Source organism: Typopeltis vanoorti, chromosome 3 (assembly GCF_054136105.1).
Source record: "Typopeltis vanoorti isolate ZY-2024b chromosome 3, IOZ_Tvanoo_1.0, whole genome shotgun sequence".
Lineage (NCBI taxonomy): Eukaryota > Metazoa > Arthropoda > Arachnida > Uropygi > Thelyphonidae > Typopeltis > Typopeltis vanoorti.
Genome location: NC_143551.1, coordinates 127888328 through 127909662, shown reverse-complemented (window position 1 = coordinate 127909662; position 21335 = coordinate 127888328). Strand labels below are relative to the sequence as shown.

Sequence of the window (21335 nt, the reverse complement as noted above, 5' to 3'; positions counted from 1 at the left end):
TGCAGCGATTTGAATAGCTTTTCTCTTGCCACCTTATCATATGACTTTTCCAGATCTACACCACTTAAATGGAAATTCTTCTTATAAATATCATGAATTCTAAACTGCTTGTCTTAATATGAAACTGTGATCTAACAACTGAGGCCTAAACACAGGATGTTCATTTCCAAGTTTCTCTTCGGCAGTTTTCTCACGCATGGCTGTGAAAAACTATGGAAGAGAAACTTGCCTGAAGTATGCCTGCATAATGCAAATCTTACTCGTAACACTCACTAGGAAAATTATTCTATAATTTCATACATTTAGTTTTATTTCCCTTTTTGGAGTATAACTACCATTCTGTCATTTGCCGTTTCATTTAAGAGTCTTTCAAAGCAATTACCCCAAGCATTTAGAGCATGGATCGCCAAACTTCTTTGACCGTCGACCCCTTCAAGAGTATATTGACTTTTTATCGACCTCCTCTATTTTACTATTACGTAATTATAATAGGACAAGCAGAAAAGACGCTTATGTGAGTTTTTAGATTGTTTATTTTATAGTTAGTGTTTCTTGTATGTGTAATATAGTATATACTATTATATTGGCTTAACGTCAAAGGGATACGTTTTGTTTTCGACGTCCTTCTTAACATTACATATTTGATAGGAGAGATAAATAATATATAAAATATAAAATTTAATTTAGATAACAAAATAACAATAATACAATCTTCCTATAGGTATATATATAGGATGTACAAAACTACCAGCCCTGCTCAACTCTTCAACACAGAGAAGTTTAGTTCGTGAATGAATAACGATTGAATTATAATATGTATGTTGATGAATTTTAGAACATTAACGCTCACTCGTATGTCGATGCGCAAAAATGAGAACTGGGATCGAATACGTGTAAGTATAAGTATATAAGCAACCACGCACGTGTTGCAATCTCTCTCCCGCCGCGCCGCCGGGCGGGAACCACCGACATCCGTTTATTGGTAAAAACGTCATTTTGGCCTACATAATTGGCCACCGTAATTATTTTCATGACCTTGCTCCGTCTTACAGGTTTTATTCATGTCACTGTTCCCACGATTCACTCTTAATTGCGTTGTCGTTCAGAATGGAGGTAATCTAAGTTAACCGAATTAAATATTACCAATACAATGATATCTTATATTTTTCTATCGACCCCTGAGCCCGAATCGACCCCTAAGAATGTTATATCGACCCCTGGGGATCGATATCGACCACTGATTTAGAGTATGCTCTTGTTCAGTTTTTGCTATCACTTGTATTAGTTCATATTCCTTTTACAGTACTCTGTAAAAGAATCAGAGAATGCAAAGTACTTTTGCAACAACTCATTTCGGAAAATGTTTGTCCTGATGCAACTGACCAGATCAACTACATATGTGTAGTTGATCAGGTATAAGTGATGTTACTGTGAATTGGAAAACTGAGCCAACTTTTTTTCTTTTCTTTTTCAATGTTTCATTTCAGTTTTGCAAATGAAATGTTGGAGTTTTATAATAAATTTTACAGTATTATTTTTACATTATTCTTTAAACATTTGCCAGTAGTAACTACATCTCTTGCTATTACAGTGCTGTAATCGTTGAATCAAGACTGACTGATTATATGAATTTACTTACTCATTCTTATCATTCCTAGTGACCCTAAATTGTTAATTGTCATCAAAACATTACAAGTGAATTAATGTTTTGATGTTTTGGCTTTCCGAATAATAACAATTTTATTAGAATAACTTTATGAAGATGCAATGTTTTGAAAAATAACTATATCATGTTTCTCTAATTGAATATGTTTAATGCCATTACAGATCCTTTGAAGTATATTACATAAATGCACATGAATATATTCATAGATTATTTTAGTGGTAACTATAAATAAATCCAGCAAATCGTAAACAGGATTCTATGCATTTATTTAAATTTTTGTCATCCGTTGAAAAAATGTCATGATGCTAAATATAAACAGTTTTGATCACAAGCAGAAACATATTGGTGCAAAAGGATGAAATTAGGAGCGATCATCACAATATCCTATTTTCCTCATCACATCTGGAGAGTTGATTGAATATCTGAAAAATGTTAAAAAAGTTATTAAATATGATTTTAATTGATTCACTGGAGAACACTACAAATAAATCTACTGCAACATAATGAGAAGAAATATATTAATTCATATAAAAGACGCAAACCAGCCAATAAACACAAAATTAATTGACAGAAATAGATTTGCAATGTTGAATTTTTTATTTTTTATTTTTTATTTTTTTTTTAAATTTTATTTTTTTTATATAACAATCATAATAATAATTTACAATTATATTGTTCAGTTACATAAGTTGTATAATATTACATGTTGTGGTTTACTATTTTTTTTTTTTAAGTTTGAAAAGGTGTGATTATACAACAGAGTTTACACATATGCAATCTAAATATTATGTTTCCTTATTCTCACAAACAATTGTGTAAACTCATGATTTACTTTTAAAAGAAATTTTTTTTTTACATTGCATACATTTGTTACAGTTATTATATACATTACATACATTTGTTATAATTATTATATACATTACATACATTTGTTTACATATGATATTTACATTACCTACATTGGTTTTCATGTGATACGTACATTACATGCATTTGGTTACATATGATACATCTTGGATGAGAACTAATTTCTTTGCTTTCATCCTCGAAGCTTACCTGAGGATGACACCAGTTGGTTATTATGTATTGTTTTTTTTTTTTTTTTGCTGTGTTGAGAAGCTACGAAATCTATGATTGAGAAATTCGCGCGCGCGCGCGCGCACACACACACACACACACACACACACACACACACACACACACACACACACACACACACACACACACACACACACACACACACACACACACACACACACACACACACACACACACACACACACACACACACACACACACACACAATACCTTGGAATGTATTGATGCGTCGCTGAATTGGAAGCCTGAGCGAATATATTGTGTTTTATTAAGGTGTATGGTATTTTGGGTGCGTGTTTCTTGTTCGTAGTATGTCCTTAGAGCTCTTTTCAGGCTATTGTAGTTTGTAAGATTTCTATATTCAAAAGGTAATTTGTTTATCATGTCTGGGATGTAGAAGTTTCGGGTTGCCTTTCCGTATAATAATAATAATAATAAGTTTTCTGGACGAATTACTAGGAAATGGGATTACAGTGCCTAGTAAAGTATACAAACAGTGCAGACTAACTTTATTCTCCCTTCATAACACAGAACAACACGCACAGTATGCAGCAAAGTAACATTAAAATCTGAGAAACAATTATTCGCTCCTGTGATCAAGAAAAACATGAGTTATAGGAATGTTAGTGAAGTGAGTAATATTTGTTATCCGACTAGTTTCACCGATGCCGATAGCAAAAATTGGTGAAACTAGTCGGATAATAAATATTATTCACTTGACTAACATTCCTTAAAAAAAAAAAAAAAAAAATGAGTTATAGTTTCTAATACAATATGAGTTATAGTTTTGATGTAAAGTGAGGGGATCAGAGGATTATTAGAAAATGCGCCTTCGTCAATGCCATTTTCTGTTATAATGATGGAGGGAGCTGAGCGAATGTGCTGAGAGATTGGACATTCTCTTAGTTAAAGGTTCCTCACGTCATAGACGGGAATCGCACCCAGGTCTTTCCAAACAAACGGTTTCGTCTATACCGACTGAGCTACGGAGGCATTTATTTATAATAAGTTATATAATTTATGCTTTAATTTATTATTATTATTATTTTATCCACACAACTGATATACATTTAAAACAAGATATCATTCAAACAACAGTTTGACTGGTGAGCAATTTTGATTTACCCAAGAATTTAAGAATAGTCTGTCAGGTAGAGCCGTAAAATATGGACTGTTCCAAGTAATTTTTTATGGATCATATCCGGTCACTACGCTGGAGTTTAATTCTTGTAAATAGCTGGATACTTCTTTGAAAGTTCGTTATTATTATTATTATTATGATTTTTTTTTTATTTTTTATTTTTTTTTTTTTATTCACATAATTGATACACAGTCAAAACAAGATATCATATAAATAAAAATTTGACTGGTAATACAGAACAATTCAGATTCTACTCAAGAATCTAAGAATAGTCCGTCAGGTAGCGTCGTAAAATATGAACTTTTCCAACTAATGCTGTTTTTTGTAGGTCATATGGGGTCACTTCACTGATTTTTAATTGCTGTAAATAGTTGGATAGCTTCTTTGAAATTGCACCAAGTGCACCGATAACTATTGGGATGACTTTGGTATGCTTAAGCCACAGTCGGCCAACTTCGATTGCTAGATCTCGATATTTAGTATTTTTTTCCAGTTCTTTGTTGTTATTGTTGTTATCACTGGGTACTGCAGCATCGATAATCCAAACTTGTCGATGTTCGATAATTGTGATGTCAGATCTACTGGGTTCCAAATTCCGATCAGTATGTATTCTAAATTCCCAGAGAATCTTTGCGGTTTCGTTTTCCAATACAGTCTCTATTTTATGCTGCCACCAGTTATCAGAAGTAGGAAAGCCATATTTTTTGCATACATGCCAATGAACTATTTTGGCCACTTGATCATGGCAGTATTTATAGTCAGTTTGAGCTATTTTGCTGCAGGCACTGATTAAATGTTCTACAGTCTCATCTTTCTGATCGCATAATCTGCATTTACTGTTATTATTGATGTTCAAAATTTTTGCTTTGATTAGATTAGTTTTGTAATGCCTGTTCTTGAGCTGCTAGAATAAATCCTTCTGTTTCTTTTTTAATGGAACTTGAACAAGACATGGCAATGTAGCCATTGCCATGTCTTGTTCAAGTCAATTTTGTCCTCAGTATCTCGAAGAAATTGGCCATGGTTTCTTTCAAATTGGTTTCTTTTTCCAGCGCACATATCGGATATTTTGTTGTTCCGTTTTGTAATCGGATTTGTTTCCTGTTGCTTTTAAAAGGCCCTCTTATGTGAGTGCTTGAAGCACTGGCTCAGAGCTATTGTCGATGTAATTTCTTAAACCAATTTCTTCTTCTTCCACAGTCTGTCTCACTTGCAGCAGACCCCGTCCACCTATTCTCCTCGGTAGGTACAACCGGTTATCATCACTTCGTGGATGTAATGCATGATGCATAGTCATTAGTTTTCTAGTTTTGCAGTCTAGTTTGTCCAGGTCTTCTTTTGTCCAATTTATTATGCCAGCTGTGTATTGGATCACTGGTATAGCCCAAGAATTCCTTGCTCTAATTGTGTTTAATCCATTTAGTTTTATTTTCAGAATATTTCTAACCCTTTTGATGTATTCTGATGCTGCCTGTTGTTTAACTTTCGAGTGGAGAATATCATTGGCTTCTGATATTCATAGGTATTTATAGTGTTCATCAGCTGAAATGGCTTTTATATATTTCTCTTGATCAAAATTAAAACTGCTAGTGTCATTAATTTTTCCTCGTTTAATAGATAAAATTGCGCATTTATCTAAACCAAATTCCATTTTGATGTCCTGACTGAAAATACGAACTGTGTTCAATAAAGAATCCATTTGCTGTGCCGATTTTCAGTATAACTTCAAGTCATCTATATACAACAGATGGGAAATTTTAATATTACATTTAGGAATTTCATATCCAAGTTTTGTTTTCTTCAGAATCATAGATAAAGGTATCAAAGAAATGTTGAAGAGCAATGGTGACAAGGAATCACCTTGGAAAATTCCACATTTAATGCTGATATTTCCGAATCATTCATTATTCACAATTAAAGTTGTTTTCCATGATTTCATAGCAGCAGCCAGAGAGGAATATATGTTTTTGCTAATTCCAAATATTTGTAGTGTTTTAGGATCCAGGAGTGTGGGAGGAATCGAATGCTTTCTTGTAGTATATCCATACATGTTTAAGTTAGGTTTTCGTCTTTTTGAATTTCTGAGAATAATTTTATTAATAAGAATCTGGTCTTTTGTTCCTCTGGATTTTTGAAAATTGCCTTTTTGTTCAATCAGATAAATCGGATTATCTGATAAGTAGTGGTACATGGAATCTGCTATGATTGCAGTGAATACCTTAAGCATAAGTAAGTAGGCATGTTATTGGGTGATAGTTACTCGGGTCTGCACCCTTATCTTTCATGAAAAGAAAAGTGTGCCCAGATATCATCCAGTCTTCCACTGAGCCTGACTGCAACAAATAATTAAATTGTTGCAGTTTAGGCACAAAATGCAATTAAAAAGTTTAGTTAAAATGCAATTTAGGCACCAAAAACTGGATTATCATGTCGCGATAGCGAGCACCATTAACTGTTATTGCCTTACCAGCAGCATTTTCGAAGAAGAATGGACCGATGATGCCTCCAGCCCAAAATCCGCAGCAAACAGTGACACGTTGTGGATGCATTTGTTTCTCAAGAATCACTCGTGGATTTTCTGAACCTCAAATGCGACAATTTTGTCGATTAACGAAGCCATCATGATGAAAATGAGCCTCATCGCTGAAAATGTTTTGTTCGAAAAATAAGCATCCACTTGTTGTTCCATAATCCATTGAACGAACTCTCTTCGCTGTGTGTGGTCAGTAGGCTTCAGTTCTTGAGTCAATTGAACTTTGTAAGCATAAAGATACAAATCTTTCGTGAGAATACGCTGTAGAGAGCTTCTCGAAATGCCCAATTCAAGACCACGGTGCCGAATTGATGTTTCTGGACTCTCAGCAAAACTTTCACGAACTGCTTCGATGTTTTCTGTTGAACGACTTGTTGAAGGATGGCCAGAGTGTATAAGATCACTAATTGATCCAGTTTCCTTGAATTTTTTAATTAATATTTTCACAGTTGATGAAGTTAAATCACTATTCCGACCATATTTTGTACGAAAATTGCGAACTATAGCTACCAAACCTTCATTATTTTTAAAATATTGCTCAACAATGAAAATGCGTTGTACTTTCGTGTAGCGCTACACTTTTAATAACCCTGAACTGTCAGCTGTCACGCTGTCTTTTTTTTTCTCGTTGGCAACACTTTGCCCCACAAATGGCACTAAATTTAAATCTTGCGCGAATTTTGGGACACCCTTTATGAAACAAAAAAAAAAAAAAAAGTCTTAGATACTATCAAGGTCCAAACTTGTTCTAGTGAAAGACCTGTCTACTAGGAAAGAGGGGAGTGATTAGCATTTAACCCGTGCTGAGAATATTTCTTACTGGTACTAGTAAGAAATATTCTCAGCACGGGTTTTAACGGGAAGACTGCGCAGCAGTTATAATCATAAAGATAACACCGAATCCTTTGAATTTTATGGCTATGAGGAGGAGAATGATGAGAATCAAACCAATAGGGTTCGATGCTAATAATCATCATCTATAAAGTAACCATCATCTATGAAGGATAACTATTCATTATTCTTGTAAACGTTAAATATGTTCTAATATCGGTTATCTATAAGGATCGGCTGAATTGGCCATTTGATACTGATAGGTAGATTGAATGGATTGGATTATTATCAGAAGGGAGGGATCAAATTTCATTGTCAAAGGGTTACTGGACATCCATCACTAGCGTTGACTGTCCCTTTGAAAATGAAAATTGATTTTCATTTCAGCGTTGAATCCTTTCACCACTCTGTATTATATTTAAACCAGTCTAATGTTTGATGGATGCTTGTGTAGCCTTCAGGTAATCTCTCTGCTCATAATAGCGCTTGTATCAACATAAATTTGGATCCTGACTGAGATGGCTGCTCTCGATCCCATATCTCACCGATCTATGTGCAGAGAATTGAAAAGGATCAGCATTGGCGGTGGCATGCCAATACGTCCAATATGGTATTAAACAGAAGTTTCTAATTCAGTGGCCGGTATGTGTATATGTATAAAGTAATGGTTAATCATAAGTTCATCATTTTTTTTTCTAACTTACTTTTTCCAGTATGTTCATTTGAAAATAATTGCTTTTAGGAAAGTTTTGCAAAGCATTGCTTCATTCGTTCGTGGTCTTCTTTCTTTTGGTCTTCAGTTTTCTGTGAAATAATAAAAAAAAATTAGAAAAATGCATAATATCGGAATGAACATTCAACATTTCATTATCCAAATTCTCATATTGTAAAGGAACACATATCAAAGATAATCATCCGTGGATCATTATCGTACTTTCAACGATATGTGAATAAGGAGACGGATAGGGGAATGGAATTCAGTAATGTGGCATACATTCATCATTGAGCACAAACCTAACCTAACCATGAATTCCAGAAGTATAGCAGTCGTTATGCGGATGACAGACAGCGAACTCTTACAATGGATTCGTTGTCTCTTTGGTAACCTAAAAGCAGTACTAATGCTAACAACTTTATTGTTATTATACGAACATGCCATACATTTCTTCAGAAACATTCACTTGTTCTTCTAATATTCGGTGCTAGTATAGAACTAGCAAGATTCGCTTTGCTGTGATATATGGAAACATAATAATCACACACAATTCATGATACTGTTGTTCAACGACTATTATTAATGTGTGAGAAGGGAAAGTGATATTTTGATTGTAATGAAATGAGAACTCTCGAACCACAGAAGATTTTTGTGTACATTTGGAGATATATTCTTAGAAATTAAGCCATTTATCATGAGAATTTTGCACGCAATGTTTTATTAAGCACTCTTTTTAATAAAACAGGTATACTTTTTTAATAACTTGTTTGAATGTCTAAAAGCATTAAGATCAAAGGAGAGGATTAAGAATTAAAAGTTCAAGACTATAATTCTTCGCTGCGATATAACTGATACTAAGATTATTTTATTATTATAAGTAATATCAGATCAGAGAGATGCGCGTCAGTAAAATGAGAATGCAGCAACTTTCGATTGAAATTTATTATTATTATTAATTATTAATTTCCATGTAGACATCAAGCTGCCAGTACTGTATGAATAATTAGTAATAATAATTAATTTCCCACTCCCTTTCTCCCATCAATAAGTGATTCCGGTCATTTAAAACAGGGGTTAAGATATTTTCATTTAATTCAGAGCGATAAACATATTTAAATTGAAACTGTTCCGTACATTAAATCATCGACAAATGATCATTTTTGGGGATTAGTAAGAATGAAAAGTTTTACGTTCATATTATTTGTGCTATGTTATTACAAAAAGTATTCTTTCGTAGGTTAATATAGAATTTACATGATTGTCAAACTCAGTGTTTCTGCACATGAATATAACACTTTAAAAAGATATATTATCAAGTGGGATAGAGTAAAAGATCTGAAAATACCATCCATTGGAATGGCCCATAACAAGAATGCACCAATGACATCCTGTCTGTTGAGAATGTGGAAAAGCAATCTCCATCAACCCCTCTTTTGCATTGAGGATTCGATATATGTATTCCTGAAAGTAGTACCGCCTCCTACTTACTTTTTATTATGCAAATCTCTGAACAAAATATTATAATTATATGCTCGAATGAACTTCATTGAACTTAATTTGTTGAACTTTAATTTTAATCTTTAAAAGAGCCAGAACTACTTAATAGACTGGACATCCCTGACTAAGATATACACTGAGTGACTAATTCATTGGGGATACCTAATGGCATGAGCCTTCAGAATAATCTGTTATGATGAAGATCCATTATATTTTGTGTGTGTGTGTGTGTGTGTGTGTGTGTGTGTGTGTGTGTGTGTGTGTGTGTGTGTGTGTGTGTGTGTGTGTGTGTGTGTGTGTGTGTGTGTGTGTGTGCGTGCGTGCGTGCGCCTTTACTGACATATTGTTCTGCTACATAAAGTAGATGCTCGAGATTCAGTGAATTAGGGGAAAATCCGTTAAATTCAAATCACTCTCAGGTTATTTTAATCATCCTATACGGTACGAGCTCAATATCTCTAAGCTATCTCACATCCTGCATCACATGCAGAGTTAATGGTCAACATAAATTCGTTTACAATGGGAACAACGGTGCTCAATCACGCCGAACCATTCAGCCCTTACTCTACTGATATCAAGGAACCTACAGCAACTCCAGGAAAAGACGCCTCAAACCATACCACCACCACGATTACCTTGCACTGTTATGATTAATCCTGATGGGGTTTTGTATAAGCATTAAGTTTCATGTTGTTGTCTCCATCCTGATGAAATAACAGGAACCAGGATACATCCCTCCCTTCTGATGTCTCTTTGTCCACATCATTATTGTTAATTAGATGATAACTCTCAATAGTTTGTCTGTCATTCAGGATTTTGGCCGACGCTGTACTTATAATTATACTCCATCGCTTTCTCAATTGTACCGTATAACTGGACTTAATGATTCTTGCTACTTCTTTGTCTGTCTCTCGTATCTCTTAGCAGTTTCCGAACAGACGTTGCACATGACATTCGAAACGGGCAACGATTTTTTCGAAATACTCTTACTTCCTTACCACTTCGAATTCCTGAGTCTATGACACACACACACACACACACACACACACACACACACACACACACACACACACACACACACACACACACACACACACACACACACACACACACACACACACACATCAAAGTGCATTATTAGATACACTTGAACGTCGATATAATCTTCCGAATGCAAATCTACAATCTACTTATTAGCTAGTGCCTGCCTGTTGTCAGTTAGTGTTACTCAGGCATGCCATTTAGCACAGGGATAATATCTCTATGATCTCTTCTCTACTATACTCAGTGAGTATAGTAGAGAAGAGATCATAGCATGACTCATACTCTCTCTACAGTATTCGTACTATCACGAAAAGCCATCCACCATTGCTCAAATAATTGCTGTAATAACTAACATACACTAAATTCCACATAAAACATAAGGCGATGAAAAACAAAACATATCGAAGATTACGAAAGAGGAGAAACTTTAGCTGGGTGAAGGGGGGGTAGGGGTAGGAGAGCAATGACATTTCCCAATAATTGACTCGCGAAATAATATTTGGTTCGTGGTCCACTGGACTTCTGCACATATAAAGGAATCAATCACAGCTGAGCTCTGAGACATTTTACTCCATAAAAGACGAACGCTTTGATTAAGTTACCAGTGAAAATAGTTTGTATACTATTAAATTAATTACTCACCTCTCCACAAACGCACTTGAAAAACTGAAAAGAAAAGAAAAGAAAAGAATGGTTATAGCGAATATTTACTAATTCAAATTGCTTTGACAACAAATATAATATAATAATTGTTATAATTATTAATAAATATATATAGAAGTCGCGCTAAGCTTCCGGTAATGAAACTAAAATTGAGTTTGCTCTTCTGTTTTTTGAGATTAACACATTTTTAATCAATCTGTTGTAAGAATAAGTTGGTCTATTTGAAATTTGTCCTTTATTGCGTAAGAATAAACACTCCACTTACCTATCTACAAGTACTAGCCTTGAGCACGCAGCACAATTCTTTTTAATTATATGAAAGCTGTCAGTTACTATATAATTTATTTTTGCCTTCCATTATGCAATATATTGTGTCCTTGCATAATGATTATTCACCACTAATACAAGTGTTTTACAAGCTTCAAGGAAAACTACAACAAATGAAATGACAGGTTAGAGAAAATTTTCGTCAAAAGGTGACTACCAGACTAGTTTCCCCCCCCCCCGTCTCCTCTTATAACCTTGGCATATTCAGTAGAATGGATATACTATTTCAGATGCATATATTTAGTAGGATTGCTTCTTCATGAAATCACATGGTTATTGTTCTTCTTGATCATAAATTTCCGCTTAGCCATCATGCTACAGAGTACCGAATTAGCAAAATGCTATTTGTTGAAATTCATTAATAGTACTGAGTATAATACCTCAACAATATAGAAGTATACACGATTTTTCATGTCCAAACATATTCGCAGGACCGTCGCCAGATTAGATCGCGCCCTGAGGCAAACAATTAAATATCGCCCCTGATGGATTATAAGACAGAAATATAAGAAATCTCTAATTGCTATTTTGTTTTTATTAAACAAGAAACATTAATGCAAAAAGATTACATAATGATAATATGAATTAAATGTTTGCTCTACGGGGATATCGCACAATAAAACTGTTTAGAAGCTCTTCTAAATTTAAATTATAAGCTATGTCCGCCTCTGTCGATATAGTTGCTAGACCAACCAATCTTTCTTGGGTCATTTCTGTTCGCAAATAATTTTTAATCATTTTAAACTTGGAAAAACGTCTTTCCGCACTTTTTGTTAGCGTAGCGACGGCGCCTACCACAATATGGCTGAACGAGCGCCCTTATTTAGACGCTCTTTATGGCAAGCTGCCTCCATGCTACACCCTGTCGACGATACTGCATATTAGACATACGTTATGCGTTCCTTGATATTTTTTGAATCGCTACTGAAATATTTCCATAAGTGAAGCTATAGTACTTTAGGTTTTCAATTTATTAATTTTTTACCTAGTCCGGAAACTCTGCTCTAGAAACCAAACATGGAACTTTTTCAAGCCACTTCAGGCCTTCAATAAGTGGGATGGCAGTTTCACAACGAGCGATGAAATTCATCTCCCACCTAAAGACAATCCACTAACATCCACGCGTATGGCGGGAATCGAACCTCCTGCTAACCACTTGACCAACCAGGCCAGCATATACATTGTTCTTATGGAATTCACGTGTAAAATAAAATAATCACATCAAATTCAAAACTATACTCTCCAGCAGCATTCGATTTTAAGGTGAGCAAGCCACCGATTCGAATTGATTTACCATGAAGTTGTTCATTAGAAAACAAAATGAATCTTCATTAAAAACGCTAATTTCCTGTAATAAATAAAGAGGCAATCTTTTAAAATTTATGGTTAATCTGATTAGGCTAAAGTCGCATGCTGGAATAATCAAGCACCATGGCTTATATTGCATTCGAGATCCTATGATTTCATAAAAGTATATTCAACTTAATTTTTTCTCCAGTGATCAGACAAAGTATTTTAGGCTGAATAAAGCATCATAGATTTGCGTTCAAATGTTACAATTCGATGACTGAAAGCTCTTCGCATCGTTATGTCATACAACTAGTCTTCTATTACTTTGCCCTTCTGCAGTCAGAGTAAAAGCTGGATATATATTTATAGAATATCGATAGATATCAAACGTGATATAATTATGTTTAATAGGTGCAATAAAAGAGAGCCTCAGAAGCTCCATGGTGTCGACGAATCTCTCGGGTTGGAATTAGCTGTGTTCGAAATCCGTCTCGGATGCGAAGGACATTTATCAGGGCTCTTCATTCAGAGGTGTGTTAGCCGATTTCATTCAGAGCCTGAAGGATATTTTCTCTCTTGGAAAACCTGAGTTTTTTATTTCGTAGCCATGCAAACTGGTTAGGAGAACACAAATACAATTTACACACAAAAATATATTCAGACACAAAACTACCACCTTATCATAAAACTGCGACTACAGAATTCAAGGATACTTTGGCAGGTGGCTGGCCTTAAGGGCCTGTAAGTACCACGGATTATTATTATTATTATTATTATTATTATTATTATTATTATTATTATTATTATTATTATTATTATTATTATTGAAAGGAGACCAGGACAACACCCCAATATACTTGTCTGAATACCTTACTCCACACTATCAGAAAATATTCTACCAAGCAAGGAAAGTAAAAACAGGAAACAATTACCAGTTTATATGGATAAGAGACAGCAAAATATTCCTTAGAAAGACACAAGACGCAAAACCAATCGAAATAAAATCCGTAGATGACCTCAACAGGCTGTCACATTGAAAGGAATATTGACAACTCGTAAAGAAGGAACAGCACACCAACCAACATGAATGCACACCATCAAGCAGACGTAATCACCCAGGAACATGATAATTGCCACATTCTGAAATCAATATCAGAATGGAAACAACTGACAATCCCCAAAAAAGGACTATCTATTCTCCACATCAACATCAGAAGCATTCAAAAATACTGGCTGACTCTGCAAGCTTATCTGAAGGAAGATATAGACGAAATAGACATTACATTTTAATACTGACTGAAGTATCTACGACAAACGAAGAGGCAACCTCCTACCAAATGCCACGCTTCCAACAACACAAACACTGCAGACAAACAAAACGAGGCGGTGGTATAATAATATTTACCAAACATAAACTAGAAGTAACAGAAATAAACTATAAATTAGAATACGCAGAAAATATATGCATCGAAATTAAAAACATCAAACAAGAAAACCCCCTGATATTAAACGCAATATACAGACCACCCAACTTAAGCACTACAAAATTCCTAGAAGAACTAAACAGATGGCTTTCAGCCACGAAAGTAGGCACCTCAAAAATACTTGATAATAATAGGAGACATTAATATAAACATTAGGAACATAAATAACAACACAGAACAATACCTAGACCTACTATCGGCATATAACATAACCCCATCCATACAGTCGTATACACGAGAAGAGATAGTCGGAAACACAACAACCTCAACCTGCATTGATCATATAAATATAAGGGCCCCTCCAAACAGCCACATAGCAGCCGTCATAACATGCAAACTAGCAGACCATTATTTCACAGCATTGCAGTTACACACTGAACCAGAACCCATAAAAATCACTGAGACTACAAAACAGTATCATAGCATTGTAAACGAAGCAATAGTGAACGATGAAATCAGAAAAACAGACTGGATGCAGATAGCATCTTTAGACTCTGCTGAAGCTGTATATAATAATCTTTAACTTGCATTTAACAAAATATACAACAAAGCATTAACAAAAATAAAAATACGCCCCCAAACGAAACAAAATCCATGGATAACAGACATCATACTAACAGACATACAAAGAAAAGATGCCCTATGGAAACAACTTAAGAAGTCGCCGAACAATATCGCTTTAAAAGCTGAATACAAATGAAAACGGAATCTCCTAACAACCCAGATCCGAACGGCAAAAAGAAACTATTACAGCAACAAATTAACAACAGCACAGAACGACATAAAGGAAACCTGGCACCTGATTAATGAAATGCTGGACAATATACACAGAACCACTGCCACAGAAACAATAAAACACAGCTTTGCCTGCGACCCCAAATCCCTCAAACAGTTGGCAAACAACTTTAATCAGCACTTCGTGAACTCTGTCCAAAAGCTACAAGAAACAACCTTTCCTCACACACACGAACATTCTCCACTAGGTCCACGAGCAACCCAGTCGATGTGGTTCCCCACAGTAACAAAAGAAGAACTATCACTGGCAATTCAACAAATTAATCCTAACAAAGGACCGGGGATAGACGAAATCAGACCAAAAGACATCAAGAAACACTCAACCGACCTACTTCCAGTTATACAAAAACTGTTAAATAAAATCTTCGAAACGGGACACATACCTGAAACACTGAAGACTGCATTAATCACACCCATACACAAACAGGGAAAAAGAAACATAATAAGTAATTACAGACCTATCGCCACGCTGCCTGTAATCAACCAAATCATGGAGCGCATTGTACATCAGAAACTCTCCACATACGTTGAAAAATTTCAAATCATACCCAAAACACAATATGGCTTTCAAAAAAACAAAGGAACAGCAACACTCCTGGAAGATTTCACAGATCTAATAAACGCTGCATTGGATAAAAACAGAATAACATTAGTGGTATTCATTGACCTAACAAAAGCATTTGACACACTAACACATAAAACCTTGTTAACGAAACTTACCCATATCGGAATTGGAGGTCGTCTACTCCAGTGGTTTAAAGCATACACGAAAAACAGAAAGCACATCACACGTATAGGATCAGCACACAGCAAAGAGGTACATGTAACCTGTGGAGTACCGCAAGGAGCTGTCCTATCTCCCATTCTATTTAACATATACACACACGACATAAGCCAACTCCCCCTAAAAAGTAAAATCTTCCAGTATGCAGACGACACGGCCATAGTATCCATTCACAACAATGCAAATATCGCTTACAATAATATGCAACACGACATCAATCAAATCACTAACTGGTTAACCGAAAACGGCATATATATAAACCCTGGAAAAACAAAGCTAATGATATTCAAAAACCCCCAAACCCTGCCCATAGAAACTAAATATCTCACTATCAGACATTCATTCTCCTATACACAAAGCGCTGATCCTAAAACCACAACCATCATACAGGTGAAAACAACACGCGCTCTCGGACTTCACTTCGATGCTGATCAAACTTGGAATAGCCATACAAACTACCTACATACCAAGCTTAGGATAATAGCAAGCAAACTATACATATTAAAAGACATTGCCCCAACCCACATAAAAATACTAATCTATAAAGCATTATGTGAAAACATTTTAAGATATACAATCACATCATACGCATTCTGCACAGACTACAGACTTAACAGGCTACAATGGTTGCAAGATAAAATGAAAAAACTGATATTCTGGGAACAACCCACTCTTATGCAGGAAGCACGGACAAAACACAAAATATTTAAGGTGAAACACTTACGCCACTACACAGCCATGTTAAAACACTACTACAGCCCAACATATAGAGTAACGAGAACAACATATCAAATAACAAGACCACAGTCAACAAACTACATAACATATAAGTACAACAATCACAACGGCAAAGCCACCCGAAACTTCTACGTACCTGACATGATAAACAAACTGCCGTTCGACAACAGAAACCTAGGAACATACAGAGAACTGAAACAGGCACTATATAAATATTATAGCGAGAATGAAAATTAGAGCAATTCCTGTCTCTCTCTCCCCCACCACACATGCACACACACACACACACACACACAAACCTATGACAACCCCCCCCTCTCAAAAACTATCACTACAAGAACACAAAGAAACAAACACACCATGTCTAAATCCAACCCTATTTGCACAAAAATAAATAAAAAAAAAGTTAAACTGTAATAGCAGTCGAAGTCTTTCAAGCACGTACCAACAAACAGTAAAATCAACACCTGGCTTGTGACCAGTATAGGAACACAACCATGAAACCACCACCCTCTATCATCTATTATCTTCCTCAGATAAGCTCTGCTAAGCTTCGAGGAAGAAAATTACTAACTTGCAAGAATCTGATATACACACATACACACTTGTAATGCGTTATAAATATAATATATATATAATTACTACAGCAACTATGTATGCAATTCATCTGAGACATAAAAAAAATTCTGTATAATCCTTATAGTAATTACTGTAAAAATTATCATTGTATGTAACTTATACTGAGACATAATACATTTTTTTTTAATAAAAAAAAATTATTACTATTATACTCAAGATAACTATTGTATATATGTATGTGTAAATATTTTAGCAGTGAACAAAAATATTATTTATTTAAAAAAATTATTATAATTTAAAAATATTAATAACTTGCCAGTATTTGTTATTCACAATTGTAATGTATTATAAATATTATGTATATATATATACGTGTATATAAAACTATTGTTGTATCTATGTATGTAATTTATCTGAGACAATAAAATTTTTAAAAAAAATTATTATTATTATTATTATTATTATTATTATTATTATTATTATTATTATTATAGTCAGCGCGGTTAGCCTAGTGGCTATGCGCTTCGCAACCATATGCTTGGGGAAGGAGTGTCCTAGGTTCGATTCTCGTCGGTCGTTGACGTGAGGAGCTGAAGGATCTTCCTCAGGCCATAGGATACTCCGGGGCATAAGGCTGACCACCTTTCAAGGGTTTATATAGTCTTCTGCCCATCTCCTCCTTGGTCTTCGTCTTGGTAGGTGTCCCTTTGGTTTATATTTCCAAGCAATATTTGGCCATCAGCTTTCATTCATTCCTTCCACATGATTTTTCCTGTTCTTTCTATAGTTTGTGATGTCTTCTGTTATGTTAATTATGGATAACTGTTTTCTTATTTCTTCATTTCTTATCTTGTCCATTCTTTTATAACCTGGCAAGGAACCTCATTTTTGCTTCCACTTGTCATTTATCTCGTTCTCCCCAAATCCATGTTTCACATCAATATTTCAATTTGGTTGGCTATTATTTTATATAGTTTTATTCGATTGTTCTAGCCATCTGTTTATTGAAGTGTCTGTTCAAAGTTCTAATGACTGCTAGGAATTTTTGCTTTGTATATGCAATGTCGATTTCTCCATTAAGGCTTATGTAGTTTCCTAGATGTTTAAATTTGTTCACTTGATCTATTACTTTGTTGTGGATGACTATATATATATATATTGAAAGGCCTGCGTGGCTCAGTGGAAATGGCACTTGTATGTCCTCTGTGCTTGGTCGCTCGAAGTTAGACCTAAGTTCAAGTCTAGTCGCGACTGGAGGAACTTTTTCTAAGCCTATCTTCCACCGGTTCCCGAGTTAGTCGATTTCTGGCACAGGTAAGCGGGTTTTTCCTCCCAGAAACTCGGGTTTTTCGTCCCGTAAACTCAAGAAAATCGACCGTAGTACCCACATTATTTCAGACAATAACATATCCTGTTAGGGTTAGGCACCAAGAGATGGCAGCACTTGTTTACTGGTCTCTTCATCAGTAGCCGCCTATAATTAGTGACACACATGGGCTAGCTATCTCTGATTGGGTACCGATGGAGATTGAACTACCCACCCAGTCTCCAAAAGCTAGTTAGGGTATAAAGTCCTCGCCTACTCCCTATTAGGGAATTAAAGGCGTTAGATGTTTTTTTTTGCTTATATATATTGAAGAGTATTGCTCATAATCCACTTCCTTGAATGAGACCTCTACTGGTTTTTATTTTTTCGGTTGTTTCATTATTAATTTTAATTTTAATATAACTTTCTTCCATTATATTTGATATTGCTTTTGTGGTTTGAGGTGGCGCTTTCAATTCATACAGTATATTGATTAATTGTGTTTAGTTAAATATGCAGGTAAATACTCTCTCTCTCTCTCTCTCTAAAGAGCGAATACAAAGGGTTTTGAAGCACTCACTAAGCACAGCGGTGGTTTCACAGCCGTCTACGAAAATATCTACCTCAAAGTCCATCTCAAAAAAATCTATTCCACAGGGGTTTTCGAACCCACAACCTGTTAATTGCAAAGCAGAGAAGATATTCACTTTAACTTGACCATAGCAGGTTTCAGCCACACGTTAGAGGAAGATGAGATTGATAAATTCAAGTTTATTTATCCGGTTAATGATTATTATTAGTTCATTTCATAGTAGGATTAAAGAGTATCACACACAAGACTAATCACCTTATCCTAAAATTACGGCCCAGAAAGCCAAGAATGCTTTGGCAGATCGCGGGCCTTCATGGCCTGAGACTTCTACATTGACGCATTCAGAATGAAATTCTGAGAACTTAATTCTACGCATTTCCAATGTCAAGATTAAAGTGAACAATAATTGTAAAAAGTAGTCAAGTAAATGATAAAAGTTAAGTAGTAAATGTAGAAAAGGTGTAGAATATTATATATTATCTGCTTACCTTTTCATTTCCTCCGCTTTTGCAAAGTTTTCCTAGAGTTTCGAAAACAGTCAGCTCCTCACCAAAAATGCTGGCTTTACAGTTGTCCCAGGTTGTCCGTTCCTATGCAAAAAGAACAATATATTCAGAAACATGCAATTCGTATAAACAATGAAGATAATTGTATAGTTATTAGGTTAATATCTACAATTCCTGCATAATTACCTCTTCAGTCATTAACTCCCCGATGCATTTAATTACGTCTTTCTTCACGGCATCGTCCAAACCTGAAATATAAGTGAAATATTAAAGTTTTACAAAAATACATGGAAAACACATGCGTCTTATAAACTAGTTTACTGTGGAGGAATAACTTCTCTCTTTGCCTCTTACGTGAAGTTTAGGCAAACAAAGATTCCAATTTTTGAAAAAAAAAAATCCAAATTTTCGTTAAGTCACTGATACCAAACGATGGGAGTCCGGATTGGCTTTTATGCTTCCAATACCCAGCACTGCATCACTTCATGAGATCAGGTGACTCGCATTAAGTTTAAAGATAATTCATTAAGTGTTAGGTAACGTACATGAAAATGCTATAAAATATTTTTAATAAGGTAGCCTTTTACGAGATATCTATGAATTACTGTTTATACATATTGTAATATAAAATAAATCAATTAAATAAACACAAAATTTAAATAAAGCTGATTTATATAGGGTTATTATAAATAGAAAATCCATAGCTCAGTGAGTTTTTGCGATAGGCTGGGGTTTGAAAGATAGCAGCAGTTCGAATCCACTGTAAAACTCAACGAACCTTTATAAAATACTTTTATTGGAAAGTGAAATGACTTTTCTCATATGTTGGTGGCAGTATTAATTTATTATTATTTTTTTATTTTTTTGCATAAATTCGTTTTTTTTGATCCCGCAAAACAGGCAAATCGACCAGAAGAACACACGGATTATTATAGCCATAGCAGATCACGTTAGTAAGGATTAACCATCCTAATTCGTCTGATCTGGTTTTGAAAGCCTTCATGGTATGATGTGGATCTACGTGTAAGCGTAAAACAGATAGATCAATCCAGTATGGTACATACATAATATCGAACCAAAGTTCATATAGTTCGAAGTTTTAAATTTAAACTTGGGCACCTCAGCTTAGCCTTCTTCACACCAAACAGGAAACATCTAATTTTCATGGACTTTTGAGATTACTGTCATATTTTATTATTGTTTAATACGTTATTTTGTAATATCTGTTTGTACAGAAAAATGATCGAGGTTTTCAGAGGAAAAATTTATAATTTATCCCTTAACTATGGACCAATTATCCCTTAACTATGGACCAATTATCCCTTAATTATGGACCAATTTAGAGAACAAGTTTTTTTTACCGATATGTGAGTAGATCGTAAGTTTTAAATGAAACAAATAAAAACCCGAATCTACTGGAAATTTTTCGAAAAAATTATTGCTTAGTGATATATTTATTCAAGTTCATTCTACAATCTTTCAGTTTTTATTAAATTTAAACTGGACTTACCACAGAATTTGTCAAAGTCTTCAACTTCTGAGACGACTACGTTCACATAAAGCAATAGGACTACTAAAGCTCCGAGCTGGCGATACATCGTGGCGGTGTATTATAATTTTTTCGGACGACTTCTTGCTTTCTCCTTCTCTGTCTTCTGTGGCGAAACATCCAACACCTTGAAAATTTATAAAAACTGGTAAGGAAAATTAAGTGACATATGAACACGTGATTCTTCCTACTACAGA

The 21335-nt window shown here is 34.8% G+C and overlaps 1 protein-coding gene across 1 annotated transcript; it reads right to left on the bottom strand.

Annotated features, from left to right (window-relative positions):
- Positions 1–1793: 1793 nt before the first annotated feature.
- LOC150108552 (uncharacterized) lies at positions 1794–21310 on the bottom strand. Its single transcript, XM_090415980.1, has 6 exons — positions 21100–21310; positions 19776–19837; positions 19572–19673; positions 11168–11191; positions 7974–8073; positions 1794–2088 (listed from the first exon to the last, which is right to left on the bottom strand). Exons 1-5 carry the CDS (start codon positions 21185–21187, stop codon positions 8008–8010), a joined length of 342 nt encoding a protein of 113 aa, XP_090272106.1. The 5' UTR covers positions 21188–21310; the 3' UTR covers positions 1794–2088; positions 7974–8007.
- Positions 21311–21335: the final 25 nt, after the last annotated feature.